General features: G+C 42.0%; 1 protein-coding gene across 1 annotated transcript in view; it reads right to left on the reverse strand.

Annotated features, from left to right (window-relative positions):
* The window catches only part of ALK (ALK receptor tyrosine kinase), a 641,419-nt gene that overhangs the window by 139,496 nt on the left and 484,499 nt on the right, over window positions 1–17,424 (reverse strand). The window contains exon 6 of the mRNA XM_087883123.1: window positions 3,582–3,713. Coding sequence (XP_087739249.1) covers window positions 3,582–3,713 — 132 coding nt within the window. The remainder of the gene's footprint in view (window positions 1–3,581; window positions 3,714–17,424) is intronic.

Below are 17,424 nucleotides of genomic sequence, written 5' to 3' on the forward strand. Positions count from 1 at the left end.
AACAGAATCTTCAAAGGAATTAAGTAGGCAAAAGTTCAAGCTTCTCCTCTCTTTTCATATGTCAGCACTGGAATGCTGACAATTACATTGTAACAATCATTGACTATCAAGCTCTATGTAATCATAGAGCTAGGGGCTTCCTGGCTATATTTGAATATTATACCATCATTTTTCCCTTCCTATCCTCCCTGCCATAGCCAATGACTGCAAATATACATGTCTAATAGCAGAATAACAGAATAATAATGTTGGAAGGGACCTTGGAGGTATTCTAGTCCAAACCCCTGCTCAAGAAGAAGACCCTATATCATTTCAGATAAAATGGTTGCCCAATCTCTTCTTAACAACCTTCAGTGATGGAGCATCCACAACTTCTGTAGGTAAGTCGTTTCACCAATTTAATTGTCCTAACTATCAGGAAATTTCTCCTTAGTTCTAGATTGCTTCTCTCCTTGATTAGTTTCCATCCACTGCTTCTTGTCCTGCCTTCAGATGCTTTGGAGAATAGGTTGACCCCTTCTTTTTTGTGGTAGCCCCTTAGACATTGGAACTCTGCTATCATGTCACCCCTATTCCTTTTTTCATTAAACTAAACATACCCAATTCCTGCAACTGTTCTTTGTATATCCTAGTCTCCTAATCATCTTTGTTGCTCTTCTCTGCACTCTTTCTAGAGTCTCAACATCATATATATATATATATATATATATATATATATATATATATATATATATATATATATATATATATATATATATATATATATTTAGATAGATAGATAGATAGATAGATAGATATAGATAGATAGATAGATAGATAGATATAGATAGATAGATAGATAGATAGATAGATAGATAGATAGATAGATATAGATATAGATAGATAGATAGATAGATAGATAGATAGATAGATAGATAATATATATATAGATATATAGATATATAATATAGATATATAGATAGATGGATAGATAGATAGATAGATAGATAGATAGATAGATAGATAGATAGATAGATAGATAGATAGATAGATAGATAGATATCTCATGATGATCAAAACTGGATGCAATATTCCAAGCCTGGTCTTACAAGGCATTATAAAGTGGTATTAACACTTCATGTGATCTTGATTCTATCCCTATGTCAATGTAGCCTAGGGCTGTGTTGGCTTTTTTTTGGCAGTGCAGCACTCTGCTGGCTCATATTTAAATGATTTCTCACTAGGAGTCCAAGACTCTCACAGTTACTACTATTGATCAAGGTACTAACTATTCCATACTTGTGCATTTGTTTTTTCTTGCCTAAATCTAGAACCTTACTTTTCTCATCATTGAATTTCATTTTGTTAATTAGGACCAAGTGTTCCTAGATCCTTCTGTACCTTAAGTCTAACTTCAAGATCCTTCTGTACCTTAAGTCTAACTACTGGAGTGTTGGCTATTCCTGCCAGCTTGGTGTCGCCTACAAATTTGATGAGTTCTGTTTCTATCCCATGACCTAAATCACTGATGAAGATATTGAAAAATACTGGTTCTAAGACAGAGACTTGGGATACCCCTCTGTATACTTATTATGTGTGGGTAATCTATAGTTAGATACACAGTCTAAGACTAATAGAAACTTAATAATTCAAGTTATTATTATTATTATAAATTTGTATGCCACCTAAATCCTGATGACTCTGGATACCATGTGCATGCTTGCCATTGTAAAATAATTGCAAACACCTAATCTTATCTTCTATGCATACCAAGATGTAATTATCTCTTTGAAGATTGAAAAACAATAGACTGGAATCAAATTTTCCAACTTCATTATAGCTTCTATAATGATATATCATTCTATTCATATAAATATTTATACCCCTTATTTCTATTTGAAAGTATGATCAAGTTGACTAAGAATACTCCAACAATACAAAACCAAGATCAAATAGAATTAAAATTTACTAACCATATATTAAGATTAACTTCATAGTACAAGAATAGGTTGCTCTGTTCATAATATAATTTCTATACCTTTTTCTTTTTTGTATTGCTGTGTTTATTTGTTTCGAGGTTCTGTTGACTTTTTAATTCTGTTGTATGTATTTGTATATGTTGATTAGTTTCCCTCAATAAAATATATTAAAATGGAGTAAACTGCTTTCCTTAGCTGTTAACACACAAGACCTGTCTTTTTGCACTGTTGGAACACTGTTTTGGTATGAAATGAGGCTATCTAGTAAGTCAAAGTGGCATTTCTATAGGGAGAAAGAATATATTCAGCATGCCTAGCCATTCAGAAATGACTGTGCAGGTAACTTCTCAATTTATAGACAGCTATTTAGTAGTTTATGAAGGAAGAGTGCTGTAACATTATAAAAATTATCTCCTACTGTTTCCTTTGTGGGTAATTTGGGCTGAATCACACCTACCAGCACATTTCAAATAAACTGCCCCCTTTTCATCACAAAAAAACCCTCAATAGAATTCTCAAGACATTGCAGTTACTCGCTCATGTTTCATCTAAAATGCATGTAACTAATTTCCTTTCTCAACAAGAGGATGTGTGGGGAAAAGTCATTCTCTAATCTTATTTCACACACTTCTGCCTCCCACATATAGTAAGAAACTAAATCATCATGATTCACTCTGCTTCAGAGACATAATTCAGGATTTATGTAATAACTGATGTCTGCTTATCCTTCCTGCCTTTTTTTTTCCTTCTCCTGTTGTTACTTTATAAATTTAAGCTTTATAAATTCCATGTTGGTTCCATTTTAAGCCTTCAGACATCTCTTGTTACTTAACAATATTTTAAAATCAAAATATCCTGATGCCTATATTCCTTTCCTATGCTTCTTATGAACATAATGGAAGTGGACTGCTTTGTGTGTTCTACCCTATCCCTGTCTTCAGGTTTGGCTCAGTTGCCTTCTCCTATTTAAAGTCTATTAAACAGACCTTAACTATATACTGAAGCTGAAGCTCAAATACTTTGGCCACCAAATGAGAAGAGAGGACTTACTGGAAAAGATCCTGTTAGGAAAGTTTGAAGACAAACGGAAAAGGGGATGGAGGAGAATGAGATGGTTAGATAATGTCTTTGGTGTGGTGAGTTTGGGCAGACTCAGGAGACAGTGGAAGAGGGGGGGAGTGGGGTTGCTATGGTCCATGGGGTCACAAAGAATTAGACATGACATAAAGACTGAACAACCACCACCAAAAAGTGTTCTGTATATTATTTAGAATATGGGCTTCCCCATCTTGGTGGGTTCCTCCTTGGTGCCTCCTCCTGACTACAGATTAGATGCTGTAGTCATCTAATCTGGGAGAACAGGGAGAACCTATACTAGAGATCTAAGTTCCTTATAACTTCTGTGTTTTATGGGAAGTGAGCTGGGCACAGCATTTGCAGTTTCCTTCTTTGGTCAGAAAAATTAAAAAATCTGTTTTTTTGCTAGGAGACTGAAGTGGCTCCCCAATGCATATTTAGTGTTGAGTTCAAAGAACCAATTTAGGTTTCTTTGCAGAACTGGGATAATTTTCATGGCTGTAGAGCAAGGCAGTGTTCTGAAATTTTAGAGCTGATTTGACTTACTGCATATCTGTCCTTCATCTTCTCCATCTGCACAATCTTTGATGAAGTCACACACCCGTCTCAGCTTGATCACTGTTCCATTCCAGCAGCTGAAATAACTCTGAAGAGCCATTTTAGAGACAGATGGAGGTCCTATGAAAAAGGAAGAAGAATATTATTTAAATCTCTTCATCAGAGTTTGTACAGTATACTTAGCTAGCTTTCATTCTCCACCAAAGGATCATAATCATCACAACTCAAAGGCAACTATTCCACTAAGGATCACAAAGCTTGACTACTGGTTGATACAGAGTGATTCACAGTTGAAACGTCTCTCACTGTATTCATGATATGAGATTAATTTTTTTTGCTTCACATTTCCATGGGAATAATCTAGGTATCTTTCCTTCTTTCCTTTCCTTTCCTTTCCTTTCCTTTCCTTTCCTTTCCTTTCCTTTCCTTTCCTTTCCTTTCCTTTCCTTTCCTTTCCTTTCCTTTCCTTTCCTTTCCTTTCCTTTCCCTTTTTCTTCCCTTCCCTCCCCTTCCCTTTGCTTTTTCCCTCATAGCAAAAATGAAATAAATTCTACTCCAGCACTCCCTGAATCTGGGGTGTGAACGTGTGTGGCTAGGGAAATCAGCTCCATCTCCTTTGAGAGCCAGATCAATCTTACAAAATAAAACAGAATCAAATTTTATTAAAAAGAAAAGAGGAAAAATGTAGTTCCTTTTTAGCTTTAAGTATCCCTTCAGTGTCAAGGGAAGTAAAAAGTATTATTTTTTTTAAATCAGAAATCTGAGCCTCTGAGCAGATGCATTATATTATTGATTGCCCCCTAACTTAAAGGAACTCTGCTAAAGAGGTTCCAAGATGCATAAAAATACCACAATTTACTGAGCATGTACAGAGAACATAAATACCAGAGACACAATGCATAAATATTATGTACCAGAAGCACAGAATAAATTAAATTTAGCACATTTCTTAGGTAAATTTTCCCTATTTCTCTAAAGACCAAACTAGCCTTGGAACAGATGTTATTTCTCTGTTAATTTGTTACCTAGAAAATCCTGTTTCCTACAAATACCAATTTAAATCTGAGACTGAAGGGAAATGGCAAATCCCATTCTTTCCAACCTCTTATTCAACATCTGCCTGATTTTAAATACAGAAAACCTTTTTCTCTACAATAAAGGAAGGCTTTGGGAGAATTGCCTTGTGGCCCCTACGTGCTCCTGCTTGAAGCTAAGAAAAGATGCTGATCTGAACATCTTGAAAGAGCAGCTTGCTTTCTGGAATATTTTCAAGGCAAGATGGCTTCACAACACTAATAGATTTGCCTTTGAAAGTTAAAGAGCCATCTTATTGAACTTATTTCCTAAATAATTTTGTTAAATTGAAATCTACCTGATTAGAGACTTTCTCATTTTCCCCTTGTACGAGGTTTTTTTCTGTTGACATTTAGTCAGCCTGGCTTTCCAATCCCCCTGTATTTTTTCCTCCTTTTCTCCTGCTAAATTCTTGACTCTCAAAAACTAAGGCATGTGTGTGCACTAATATTCCCATCTTCACTTAACCAAAATTGTCTCACTGAGACAATGGAAAAGGGAAAGGCATTGTCTCACTGAGACAATGGAAAGGTTTTATGGCATTGGAGTTGCCTTCTTCCTTAAAACCTGTGGTGTATATGAGATTTTACTGTTGGGTCTCAAAGTTACTGGCAACAAAGCAAACCTCGTGGTTTACAGATGGTCAAAAATTTTGAAAGATGAAGCGGGGGAAGAAACAACTCCAAACAAACAAACAAACTTCCCTTTCATATTGACTGGGTATTTATGAACTGCACTCTAGACAAGTCCCCATTTTTACCTAACTTTGGGAAATGCATATCCTGCAATGTATATATATTTTTTCTCTTGAGACGTCTTGCTGTTGCCCTTAGGACTTTCTCCACCATGGGGAAAAGGTTAACTAAACTGTTGTCAGAATGGTAGCTTTCCTTTTATTTTTATAGCATCCAATGTTGGCCTCAAGGCAAGTAAAGGCTGTGAGGCTTTGTTCCTTGGTGGAAAGACATGTAATAGAAGTGATGTGGAATAGAGACCAGACAGAGATTAACAATGATGATACTGATTTCATGGAGGCATCATTTTCTACTGACTCAAGAATGGATGCATAGGATTTCAGATTAGCAATGAAAAAAGCCCAAACAGTTTAAGAGAAAAAGCTGATATTACTGAGATCAAACACATAAACAGGGAAGGAACCTAACATGTTCATTCCATAGGTAAAATTTATTTCTCAGCTTGATTACATTTGTATAAAGTAGAAAACTCTCATTGGTACCACTGTCATTGATTTGTAGATTTGTATTCTGTTTCCCCTCCAAAACTCAAGAAGGAACATCATTACCAGAGGTGGGTTTCAACAGGTTCTGACCAGTTCTGGAGAACCGGTAGTGGAAATTTTGCATAGTTCAGAGAACTGGTAAATGCCACCTCTGTCTCACCCCTCCACCATCTATTCTTTACCTCCACAGCTGAATAGGAGGAAATGGGGATTATGCAGTAACCTTCCCCTGGAGTGGGGTGGAAATGGAGATTTTACACTATCCTCCCCCTGCCATGCCCAAGCCACACCCACCAAGCCATGCCACGCCCACCAAGCCACACCCACAGAACTGGTAGTAAAAAATTTTTTGAAACCCACCACTGATCATTACATATTTGTTGTTGTAAAACAGTTGCACATTCAGATCATAGTTAAATCAGTAGGAATAAATGTTATTTCTGTGAACCTGTCTGACTCTGATAGTAGATAAGGTTTCAATTCTTGATTGTCAATTTCCTTTTGCTGATTGATTTATTGATTATCTACTATCTGCCAGCGGGCCTGGGGAACCCAGAGTGGGAGGGAGCCCATTAAATGGCTCATGTCATCTGCTGTTGCTGGGGCGGGGGTGTGATTTTTATTATATTATACTATATTAATTTATTTGATTCTTTTTTATTTGTTGTATTGTTTAAAATGTGGTTTTATATTCTGTAAGCTGCCTTGAGTTGCCATGGGTGAATAGGCAGCTATATAAATTCAATTAAATAAATAAGTAAGTAAGTAAGTAAGTAAGTAAGTAAGTAAGTAAGTCTCATTTTCCACTCCCAATCTTCCTATTTTGCTTGACGTTGACATGGAGAATGAACAATGGAGAAATGCCACCATCATGATTTATGCTTCATGTCTTTTATTTTCCCTTGCTTTGTGAGAGTTCAGTCACCTGGAAGAGTCTGCAACACATGTTTTGATAGCCTGGTTTGTGTAGATCAGGGACAAGCAATGTCATGCCATCCAGATATTTTGAATTTCAGCTTAATTAGCCTGGCACAACTAACCAACTTTGGCTGATGCTGAAAAAGGAGCAGGGCCAAAGCTAGAGAATGTTTTGGCTGTGGGCTAGACTGGGAACTTCGGGTAAAAATACAGAAGGCAAACTGCTTCCAAATTGTCGCCGTGTTCATGAAATCATCAGGACTGAAGGGAAACTTTCCCATTTGTCCTCCCCACTGGCTATGTCAAGAATAAAGGACTATGGAGCTATAGCCCACAACATCTGGAGGATACTGGGTTATTCATTCTAGTACAATTGACTGATAACTGATGGCTGCTGGTCTTGCCTCACAAAAAGCAGTTTGGATGTGCTCTACGAATCAGTGCCCTTTCCCAGATATTCAGTTAAGAGTTAGCTGTTTTAACTTTTTCCGCTTGTTGCAATAATCAGGGGGATAAGGGGGATGTGTTTTGCTCTTGAACTTGACAGTTTGATTATGCATTTCTTTCCCGCTGTCATAATACTTGCATTATGAAGGGAACTCATTCTTTTAGAAAATAAGCGTGTTTTCTTTCCTTGTTAATTTGGATGAATTGAATTCAGACCACAATGTAGTAGCGACTCTTTATGTTAGTTGCTTAAGAACTTTTGAAACTAATAGCACTGCAAAATAAAATAAAACAAAAACTGGAAATGTCAAAAGTGAACTATGGATTCTGTGGAGGTATAAAAATAAAAACTGTCCAATAATTTTTATAGCTTTAATTTTACTTGTTTATTCCAGCTTTTTCTCTCTGTGTAGTTATGATCTCTCAGAAGACAGCAAATAAAATCTGGAATTTTTGATAGATTTAGTCTAGCTCTTCTCCAAAGCTTTAGCACATTACTGCAAGTGCTTGGTTTTCAGAAAACTAAAAGAAATGCAACCTTTCTGATTGTTGTAAACAGCACAGAACAGAGCAAAGGCAAATGATAAAATTATCTCTTGAAATGGTATAGACTATGAGATATGAGTTCACATCTGCATGCTCATCCCTCCATTTGTCTACCTTTAATTATTTTATTGCTGAGTTCTTTTTATGTTAGAATGAGCTATCATTTCTCTCTCGTATGACAGAAAGGTATTCTCTAATAGAGTAGATATCAAGGGTCAGGAGGGGTCATTTAATGTGCAGACTAAACAACTCTTCCACCTATGTAATGCAATTGAAGCTCAGAATGTCTGAACAGTCATTTTTAATGCCACATTGGATACAATCCTGGGTGTAGGCACTCAATTTTCTTTGCAATAGTACAGATGTGATTTGTCATTACCTTCTTTAGGCATGACTTTGCAGATTCTCGACATAGCCAACAATTCTGTAATTCCCAGGTTATCCTTTATTCAAATGCTAATTGATCCTTGAAATAATAGAAAATACTTGTAGCGCAGGTTTTAGATTTTGGCAGTGGTTTGCTCTCCAAGCTTGTTTCAATTTAGTTTCTGAACATTTCATTATCAGACTAAGTAACATCATCAAAGATGATAGATCAGAGGTGTCAAACTTGATTTCATTAAGGGCCGCATCAGGGTTGTGCTTGACCTCAGGGCATGGCCAGGGTGGGCGTGACCAGCTTGATGTCACTCTTGTTGCGGGTGTCTGTGGTGGCCTGAGCGCTCTGCCAGCGAAAATGGGCTCTCAAGCTCTGTTTTCGGCTGTGATGGTCTCCTGCAACCTCCTGCCAGCAAAAACAGAGCTTGGGAGGGCTGCTCCATTTTTGCTGGCAAAGGCACCATGGGCTGGTCCTTCACTGTTTACAGGGTGACTCTGCGGGCCAGATCTAAGCACCCCACAGGCCAGATCTGGCCCCCAGGCCTTGAGTTTGATACCTCTGTGATAGATGATGTTACATAGTCTGGTAACAAAACGTTCAGAAATTAAATTGAAACAAGCTTGAAGAGCAAACTACTGCCAAAAGCTAATTGACCCTGCTTAACTGGGGAAATTAAGTATTATCTTTAGGGTGGATGGTTAATACTAAAAAACAAAAAAAAATTATGGAAAAACTTTGTACAGACAGCTCTTCTTAGTTTCTTTGAATTAAATCATTTGGTGAATTATATATGAAGTAGTATGATAATTTGTTCTATGAAACCAGGTTTTATATGATCCATTCATAGCTGCAACTCATTATTTGATGTTCCACAATTAATATGCTAACTTTAATTTTAGGTCAATGGTCAAACAGGCAAGGGAAATTTTGGCTTGTGATACCTATTGACATGATATATTTTCATCTCTGCTTAACTGCCATATAGCAACACTAACTAAATTTAGTATCCATAGAGACCTGAGGCAAATTTGTGTGATTAAACCACATTGTTTGATTTTACTCTCATGTTACTGTATCTTAACAAGTCCTTATTTACTTAGGTATACCTTAAAGGTTTTTCAGGCAGGCTGAATCTCCAAAGAGAAGATACATGCATTGCACAGATAGTGAGAGATTTTATAGAAAATGAATTCATATTTTACATTCCATACTGCCATCCCAGGAGTAGTTTTCATTTTGACTTTTTCAAAACTAATTATGTGGTGTACCAACAGATATATGAGATTATATTAAGTAACTAACTATACGTGTGTATTACAAACTTTGCTAATCTAACCATTTTTTAAAAACTACATGGGATGAATGATCCTGTGTCATTGGGAAGAAAGATATGCAATTGGATTTGAATAATAAGGGACAGGAGCGAGTGAAAGAAAAAATCTATTAGATTAACCGGTAGTAAGAATTTTATTTTTCTCTCATGTTCTTCTTCCTTCTCTTTTCAAAATATGGGAGAAAAGTTAGTCTTCTATAATAATATAATTAAATGGATTGGGAAATGTCCCCAAAGGACATTTAAGGACTGTGACATCAGGTTTCCACATGTTTTTTTTTAAAGCAATAATGTTTGTTTATCAGCAAAAGTGCAGTGTTTGCTGTATATTAAAGAAGCAATTTTAAAGGAATAAGGAATGAGAAAAAACAATTGATGCAGAAATTCTCATTGGGTGAAATGCTTATTTTGTCACAACTATCTATCTATCTTATCAATTCTCAGATAAATAACTTAAATATTTCTTCCTTAGAACATTGTCTAACTGAATAGGCAAACATGCTGAAATACAATTAGTTTATTGGTGTTATGTCTCTTCATGGGACAAAGGGACAAATTAAAATATCAAGCTTCAGAGTTCACTGTGATTTTAAAAAAGCCACTGGTTTGTTATAGACTTTCAGTCTGGTGAAGCAACAAAATTATCTGAAATTTTATGAGTCAGAGCTAGAAGATTATGATAATAGAATATTCAAGCAGATCTGAAAGCACAGATATCCATTTCCCCAGGCAAATGATAAGCCATATTTAAACCAACGTCAATTCTACATATATCAGGGGGATAAATATGTATAAATCCTATAAAAACAACTGGGAGTGTTTAATTTTTAGGAGACAAGGGGAGATGGGACAATCTTCAAGTATCTGAAAGACTATATCCCACAGGAAGATCAAGGGCAGATAGTAAATTATAGAATAAAGATCTTTTAAATAAGCCGTTTCAGAAGAATGTTTTACAAAGTCTAACAGTAAAAGCATTTCAACAGTTGAACTAATTACCTCTAAGAAGATCTCTCTTATGGATTTTTCTGGAGTCCCTGATTGGACTCAATGGCGTCGGTGATCCCAATGATATCTTTTTCTAAGTTAAATGCAGCAGAATGGAATTTCCTTCTGAGTAAATATCAGTGAGAACCTGTTTGGATGTCAAGGTTAAGATACCAGACTAGAAACTAAGTAGTTTAGGCATAAAACCAGCTGGGTCATCTTGGGCCGGTCTCTTTCTCTCTCAGCCGTAGGAAGAAGGCAATGGCAAACCACCTCTGAATCATGCCAAAAAAACTTCAGGGATTAATCCAGGAAGCCACTAAAAGTCAATATTGACTTGATGGTGTGTGTGACCATGCACACACAACATACACACATAGGAGCCATGGTGGCTCAGTGGTTAGAATGCAGTACTGCAAGCTACTTCTGCTGGCTGCTGGCTGCCTACCTTCAAATCTCACGAGGTTCAAGGTTGTCTCAGCCTTCCATGATCCTTCTGAGGTCGGTAAAATATCCTTCTGAGTTCTTATATGCAATGATCTCTGTGCATGCTCGAAGATGGCAGTGTCGGGTTAGCTCCCGATCTGACGATGGGGGCTGTTTGGTCTTTTCGGGGGGCGTAGGGTCGCTAAATCCATCTGCGACCCTGAGCCCCAGTGAGGAGAGCCCTTGCCCAACCTGGGGAGGATTCTTACTCCCTCCATGACATCATGGTTGGAGCGAGGGGCTAGCGTTTTGGGAGAGGCCCTGGAAGCACTGAGGATGCTGCGGAATGCCGTGGAGCGCCACAGAGTTGATAGCGGCGGCGAAGTTGTAGAACCACCCTGGGCGCTGCGGAACTGCCTTGGAGCGCCGCAAGGACATGGCGGTGATAGCGGCACCGTAGACCACCATAGAGCGCCGAGAAGGCAATGGCGGCGGTGACGGTGGCAGCAGCGGCAGCAGCGGTAGCAGCAATGGTGGTGGCAGCTTGGCGTGGCCACAGGGAATCATCTGGCTGTGGTCCTTATTTTTCATCAAAGAAGAGGGGTTGGAGGGGGATGGCGACTCCGGCGGTAGTATGAACAGCCGTGGGGCGATGCCCCCCTCCTCCCCCCCCACACTCAAAGCAACAGAGCCAAGGCGGTGCTGGCGATGGAGGCTAGTTAGCGACGTTGGTTGTCCCCCCCACAGATGCATCTGTTTATGGTGCTGGGGGGGTGGTGGCACTGGCGCCGTTGATGGCGTCTGCCGCAGAATACTGAAATGGTAGTTTGCTGAGGGTGAAGAGAAGAAGCTGAGGTGAGGAGGCCTGGACTCATAGATGGGCAGAGGAGGAGATGTTACCCTCCTCTGGGGATACTGTTTCCCCCCTCCCTCTCCCCACCTTCCCCCCTCCTTTATGGAGGGAGGGGTCTACGAACTGCTACACTCTGGACCCCTTACCATGTTCCACTCATGCCCTCGCTGGTAGGAGAGACTGAGCACCATGTGAGGGAGCTGAGGGATTCTCTATATCCCAACAGAGAGGACAGAACATTGTTCCCAATAACTTTCTGTAACGGGACCGGCCGTCGTGAGAGGATCATTGGCTATTAACCTCCGTTGGAGAAAAAGAACATTGGACCTTCTCCCTGTCGTGAAAGGACAGTGGAGTCCAGCCCTATAAATGGATATTTTGTAACCTTTTATGCTCAGTTATCCCTTTGGACTATGATAGACTCCCGGACTGGCCTTCCTTGCCCATCTTTGGTTCGGTTGATGCTCCAAAAAGCTGACCTTCTCGCGCTGTGAGACTCCCCCCTCTAGCAGGCCTGGCCCTCCACATTATCGAGGGCCTAACTTGATGACGGGCTTTGGAACCCCGAGAGATGGCATGCAGCGAAGAGAGGGTTGAGGGGTTTTTTATTGGGTTTTTTAAGGAAAATTTTAAGGGGACCTGGGAGGAGGGGAGAGGGTTGTAGAGATGGACCTGGGGGGGGGTTCATATAGCCACTGGGTGGGATGATGGGTCGCTTGGGCACAGCAGAGGGATTACGGAAGAAAATTGGTCTGGGGAACAACGAGGTGTCGGGAAGGGCAGTGTAATTGAAATAGTGAGTGGGAGGGGCAGATATGACGGGCGCAGGGGACCACATCATGTTCCGGTGGTGCGCATATGCTGTCTACGAGCGATTGCACACTCCGGCTCCCAATGCGCGACTCGGGTCCTGGGTTGCACAGAGCCTCAGGCCCTGGGTCCGCGGCTGATGTTATGTAATGCCAGGTCAATTGTTAACAAAGCCCCCTTCATTTGTGATCTTATTTTGGAGGGGGGTGCAGACCTGGCAGGTATTACAGAGACCTGGTTGGGCCACGAGGGCAGGGTTCCCCTCATTGAAATGTGTCCACCAGGTTTCTGTGCATTTCACCAGCCAAGGGCCCAGGGGAGGGGTGGGGGAGTGGCAGCGATTATTCGGGAAAGTCTTAGTCCGAGGGAGACCACTGTTCCTCAGATAGCCGGATGTGAGTCCCTCCTTGTGAAGTGGGGCGGTGGGAGGCAGATGGGTTTGCTGACTACGTACCTGGCTCCCTGCCATGTGGCGGTGACCCTGCCCGAGCTGCTCAACGTTATTGCCGGGATGGCGGTTGATACCCCCAGACTTATTGTCATGGGGGATTTCAACCTGCCATCTGCAGGTGAGGCGTCAGAAGTGGCTTGGGAGTTCAGATAGCATTTAGTTGAATGAATGTATTATGTAGGGTTAAATTAATTGAGTTCTATGAAGGTATTAACAGTATATAGGGGGTGGAGGGGTTTAAGTTTTATAAGTTTTATAAAATGTATTTTTCAATTAGGATTTTATACTGTGGAAGTCCTGGGGGGGGGAAGGGGAGGGTTAGGGAGGGCATGGGGGGTTTGGGAGGGAAATTGGGGAGAAAATGTATTTGTAAAACTTTTTAAATAAAAAAAAAGAAAGAAGTGGCTCGGGAGTTCATGGCTTCCATGGCGGCCATGGACCTGACCCAGTTAGTTCAAGGCCCTACTCACACAGGGGGACACACTCTGGACTTGATTTTTGTCTCTGGTCAGTGGTTGAATGATCTTGGTAGAGAGGACTTAGACATTAAACCCTTGTCATGGACAGATCATTCTCTTCTTTGCTTGGACTTTCCTGCCGTTTCCCCCCGCCGCAGGGAGACGGAACTGGTTAAATGGTTCCATCCCAGGCGCCTGATGGATCCTGAAAGGTTCCTGATGGAGCTTGGGCCATTTCCTGAGACCTTGGCATATGACTCGACTGAAGACCTGGTGGCCGCCTGGGAGAGGGCGGCCGCTGGGGCTTTGGACCGCGTCGTGCCTTTGCGGCCTCTGACCCGATGCCGACCTCAATTGGCTCCTTGGTTCTCCGAGGAGCTGAAAGAGATGAAGCATCAGAAAAGACGCCTAGGGAGCATTTGGAGGACTAGTCAATCCGATTCCGACCAGACACTGGTGAGGTCTTATATCAAGACCTACCTAGTGGCGATAAAAGCGGCGAAATCTAATTATTTCTCCGCTCTTATCGCATCTGCAGAGAACCGCCCAGCCGCTTTGTTTAGGGTGACCCACTCCCTTCTTCGGGGTGGGAGTGCGGGAAGATCCCTTGCAGGGTCAAGCTGAGGATTTTGTGCAATTCCTGCATGATAAAGTCGCTCGGATTCGGGAAGGCTTGGACTCCGACTGGGTGAGTCCAGGGGAGGAGACGAGGGCAGGTCTTGAGAATATTATCTGGGAGGAGTTTGATCCTGTGGCTCCCAAGGATGTGGACAGGGTTCTGGGTAGGATTAGTGCCGCCACATGTTTATTGGATCCGTGTCCCTCCTGGTTGGTACTGGCCTCCCGGGAGGTTACACGAGGCTGGTTCCAGGGGATTACAAGTGCTTCTCTGAGTGAGGGTGCCTTTCCTGCTACCTTAAAAGAGGCAGTGGTGAGGCCCTCTCCTCAAGAAGCCTTCCCTGGACCCGGCTGAATTTGCCAACTACCATCTGGTCTCCAACCTTCGTTTTGTGGCGAAGGTTGTTGAGAGTGTGGTGGCACGACAACTGCCCGGGCACCTGGATGAAGCTATCTATCTGGACCCGTACCAGTTGGGCTTCAGGCAGGGGTACAGCACAGAAACGGCATTGGTCGCATTGGTGGATGATCTCCAGAGGGCTCGGGACAGGGGCTGCTCCTCTGTCCTGGTCCTGTTAGATCTCTCAGCGGCTTTTGATACCATCGACCATGGTATCATGCTGCAGCGGTTGAGGGGGTTAGGAATAGGGGGCACCATTTTGCGGTGGTTCTCCTCCTTCCTCTCTGACCGCTCGCAGTTCGTGTTGACAGGGGGGCAGAGGTCGACTTCGAGGCACCTTACATGGGGAGTGCCACAGGGGCACTTCGCCCCTTCTGTTCAACATTTATGTGAAGCTGTTGGGAGAGATCATCCGTGCTTTTGGGGTGAGAGTCCATCTGTACGCTGATGATACTCAGCTGTACATCTCCACCCTAGACCACTCCAACGATGCCCTTGATGTGATGTCTCACTGCCTGGAGGCTGTGCGGGTCTGGATGGGGAGAAATAGGCTCAGACTCAACCCCTCCAAGACCGAGTGGCTGTGATTTCCAGCGCTGTGATATAGTCAGCTGGTACCATCGCTGACTATTGGGGGTGAGTCTTTGCCCCCCGCAGAGAGGGCCCGCAATCTGGGCGTCCTCCTGGACGCACGGCTGTCTTTAGAAGAACATATGACGGCCGTGGCCAGGGGGGCTTTTTATCAGGTTCATCTGATCCGCCAGTTGCGGCCCTTTCTGGATCGTGACGCCTTGCGCACAGTCACTCATGCCCTTGTCACCTTCCGACTGGACTACTGCAATGCTCTCTACATGGGGCTCCCCTTGAAAAGCACCTGGAGGCTCCAGCTGGTCCAGAATGCGGCCGCGCGGGTTGTTTTGGGTGCAACTCGTTGTGCCCACGTGACATCCCTCCTGCGCGAGCTGCACTGGCTCCCAATGGTCTTCCGGGTGCGATTCAAGGTGTTGGTTACCACCTTTAAAGCGCTCCATGGCATTGGACCTGGGTACCTTCGAGACCGTCTTCTGCCACCAGTAGCCTCTCACCGGCCAGTCTGTTCCCACAGAGAGGGTCTCCTCAGAGTGCCATCGGCCAAATTATGTCGGCTGGTGACACCCAGGGGGAGGGCCTTCTCTGTGGGAGCCCCTGCCCTTTGGAATGAACTCCCCCCAGAAATTCGCAAAATCTCTGATCTCCGTGTATTTCGCTGTGCCCTCAAAACCATGTTGTTCTGCCAGGCTGGCCTATCAATATAAAGATTTCAATTGGTTTTAAATTGGGTTTTTAAATTCAGGGTTTTATAAATTGGGCCTACTATTTAATAATTTTAATTATTTTTAAATATTGTCTGTCTTTGTGTTTTTAATTAGGCTGTACACCACCCTGAGTCCTTTGGGAGAAGGGCAGTATAGAAATAAAATTAATAAATAAATAATAATAAATAAATAAATAAATAAAATGAGGACCCAGATTGTTGGGGGCAATATGCTGACTCTGTAAACTGCTTAGACAAGGCTGTAAAGCACTCTGTGAAGTGGTACATAAGTCTAAGTGCCATTGCTATTGCTATTGTGCTACCAATATATTACTCTGCCAGATTTAATATAGTATAGCCTTTATTGTCATTGTACATCATATATACAACAAAATTGGTTTAGCCTCTCTGGTGCAATCCATAACAGAAAATACAAAACAACGTAAATAGTATAGAGAATAATTCCTATAGAAGTAATTGGGAAAAAAACCCTAGTCATACATTTCCGTATGTGTGTGGAGTGATTGTGATTGTGTTTAAGAGTCTGACAGCTCATGGGTAGAAGTTGTTTTTAAACCTGTTTGTCCAGCTGAATATGTTTCGATGTCTTCTGCCCGATGGTAGAAGCGAAAAGAGACACTGATCAGGGTGTGAATCATCCCTAAGTATCTTCCTTACTCTGCTGAAACAGCAAGACCTGGCAATGTCATCTAGTGGTATTAGAGGGCAACTGATGGTTTCTTGTGCCAAATTGATCACTCTCTGTAATGCCTTCCGCAGCTGTTAGACAGCATACCATACTGTTATACAGTATGTTAGGACACTTTCTATCATAGACAGATAGAAAGAAGTCATCAGCCATTGTTCCACCTGATTTTTCTGCAGGACTCTAAGGAAATGAAGTCTCTGTTGAGCGTTACTAACCACCAGGGTGTTGTGACCTAGGCTCAATTAGGCATTACAAGACACAATTAGTCCCAAACAAAAACTATTTTATTATAACATCTGAGAATTACTTCATTCCCAGTTTAGTCCAAATTAACTCCAAAACAAGTCCTTCAGAAAAAGGCCTTTGGGCTTATCACAAACCTTTATCTTCTTTGGCACCCTGCCAAAGGCCTTTCTTGGCAAAGCCCCACAAAGTTCAGAAACAAGAGATGCTGACTGGAAACAGATTTAGCAACCTTGCTTTCCTACAAAGAGCCCAAAAGCCTTTGCTGCTCTTTTAAGTCTTATGGGAGGGGCCAATCATCTTCCGGCCTTACTCCCAAGCCATCCTTTTTGCTTTAGCTGCTCTTGCCTTCTGACAGCTCTGTGCATGCGTGCACTAGGAACAGGTTCATCCTGTTCCTCTGCCTCTCTGCTGTCCAACTCTGGAGGCTCCGGAGTCTGCGCATCACTCCCAGATGGCCCTGGCCCCATCTCTGCCTCTGACGCAGAGCCCTCGTCCAGGCCTTCCCCAGACTCCAGGACTGGCCCATGTTCCTCCCCAGCCTCCTCACTGTCTGACTCTGCTGCTAGCTCCGTGGGCTGCTGGCAGACCACAACACAGGGACATGTTGTTTTTCCAGCCGAGATCTTGGCTAATGAGCACTCC

This window comes from Pantherophis guttatus, chromosome 1, assembly GCF_059756535.1.
Source record: "Pantherophis guttatus breed Tessera chromosome 1, ASM5975653v1, whole genome shotgun sequence".
NCBI classification, from domain to species: domain Eukaryota; kingdom Metazoa; phylum Chordata; class Lepidosauria; order Squamata; family Colubridae; genus Pantherophis; species Pantherophis guttatus.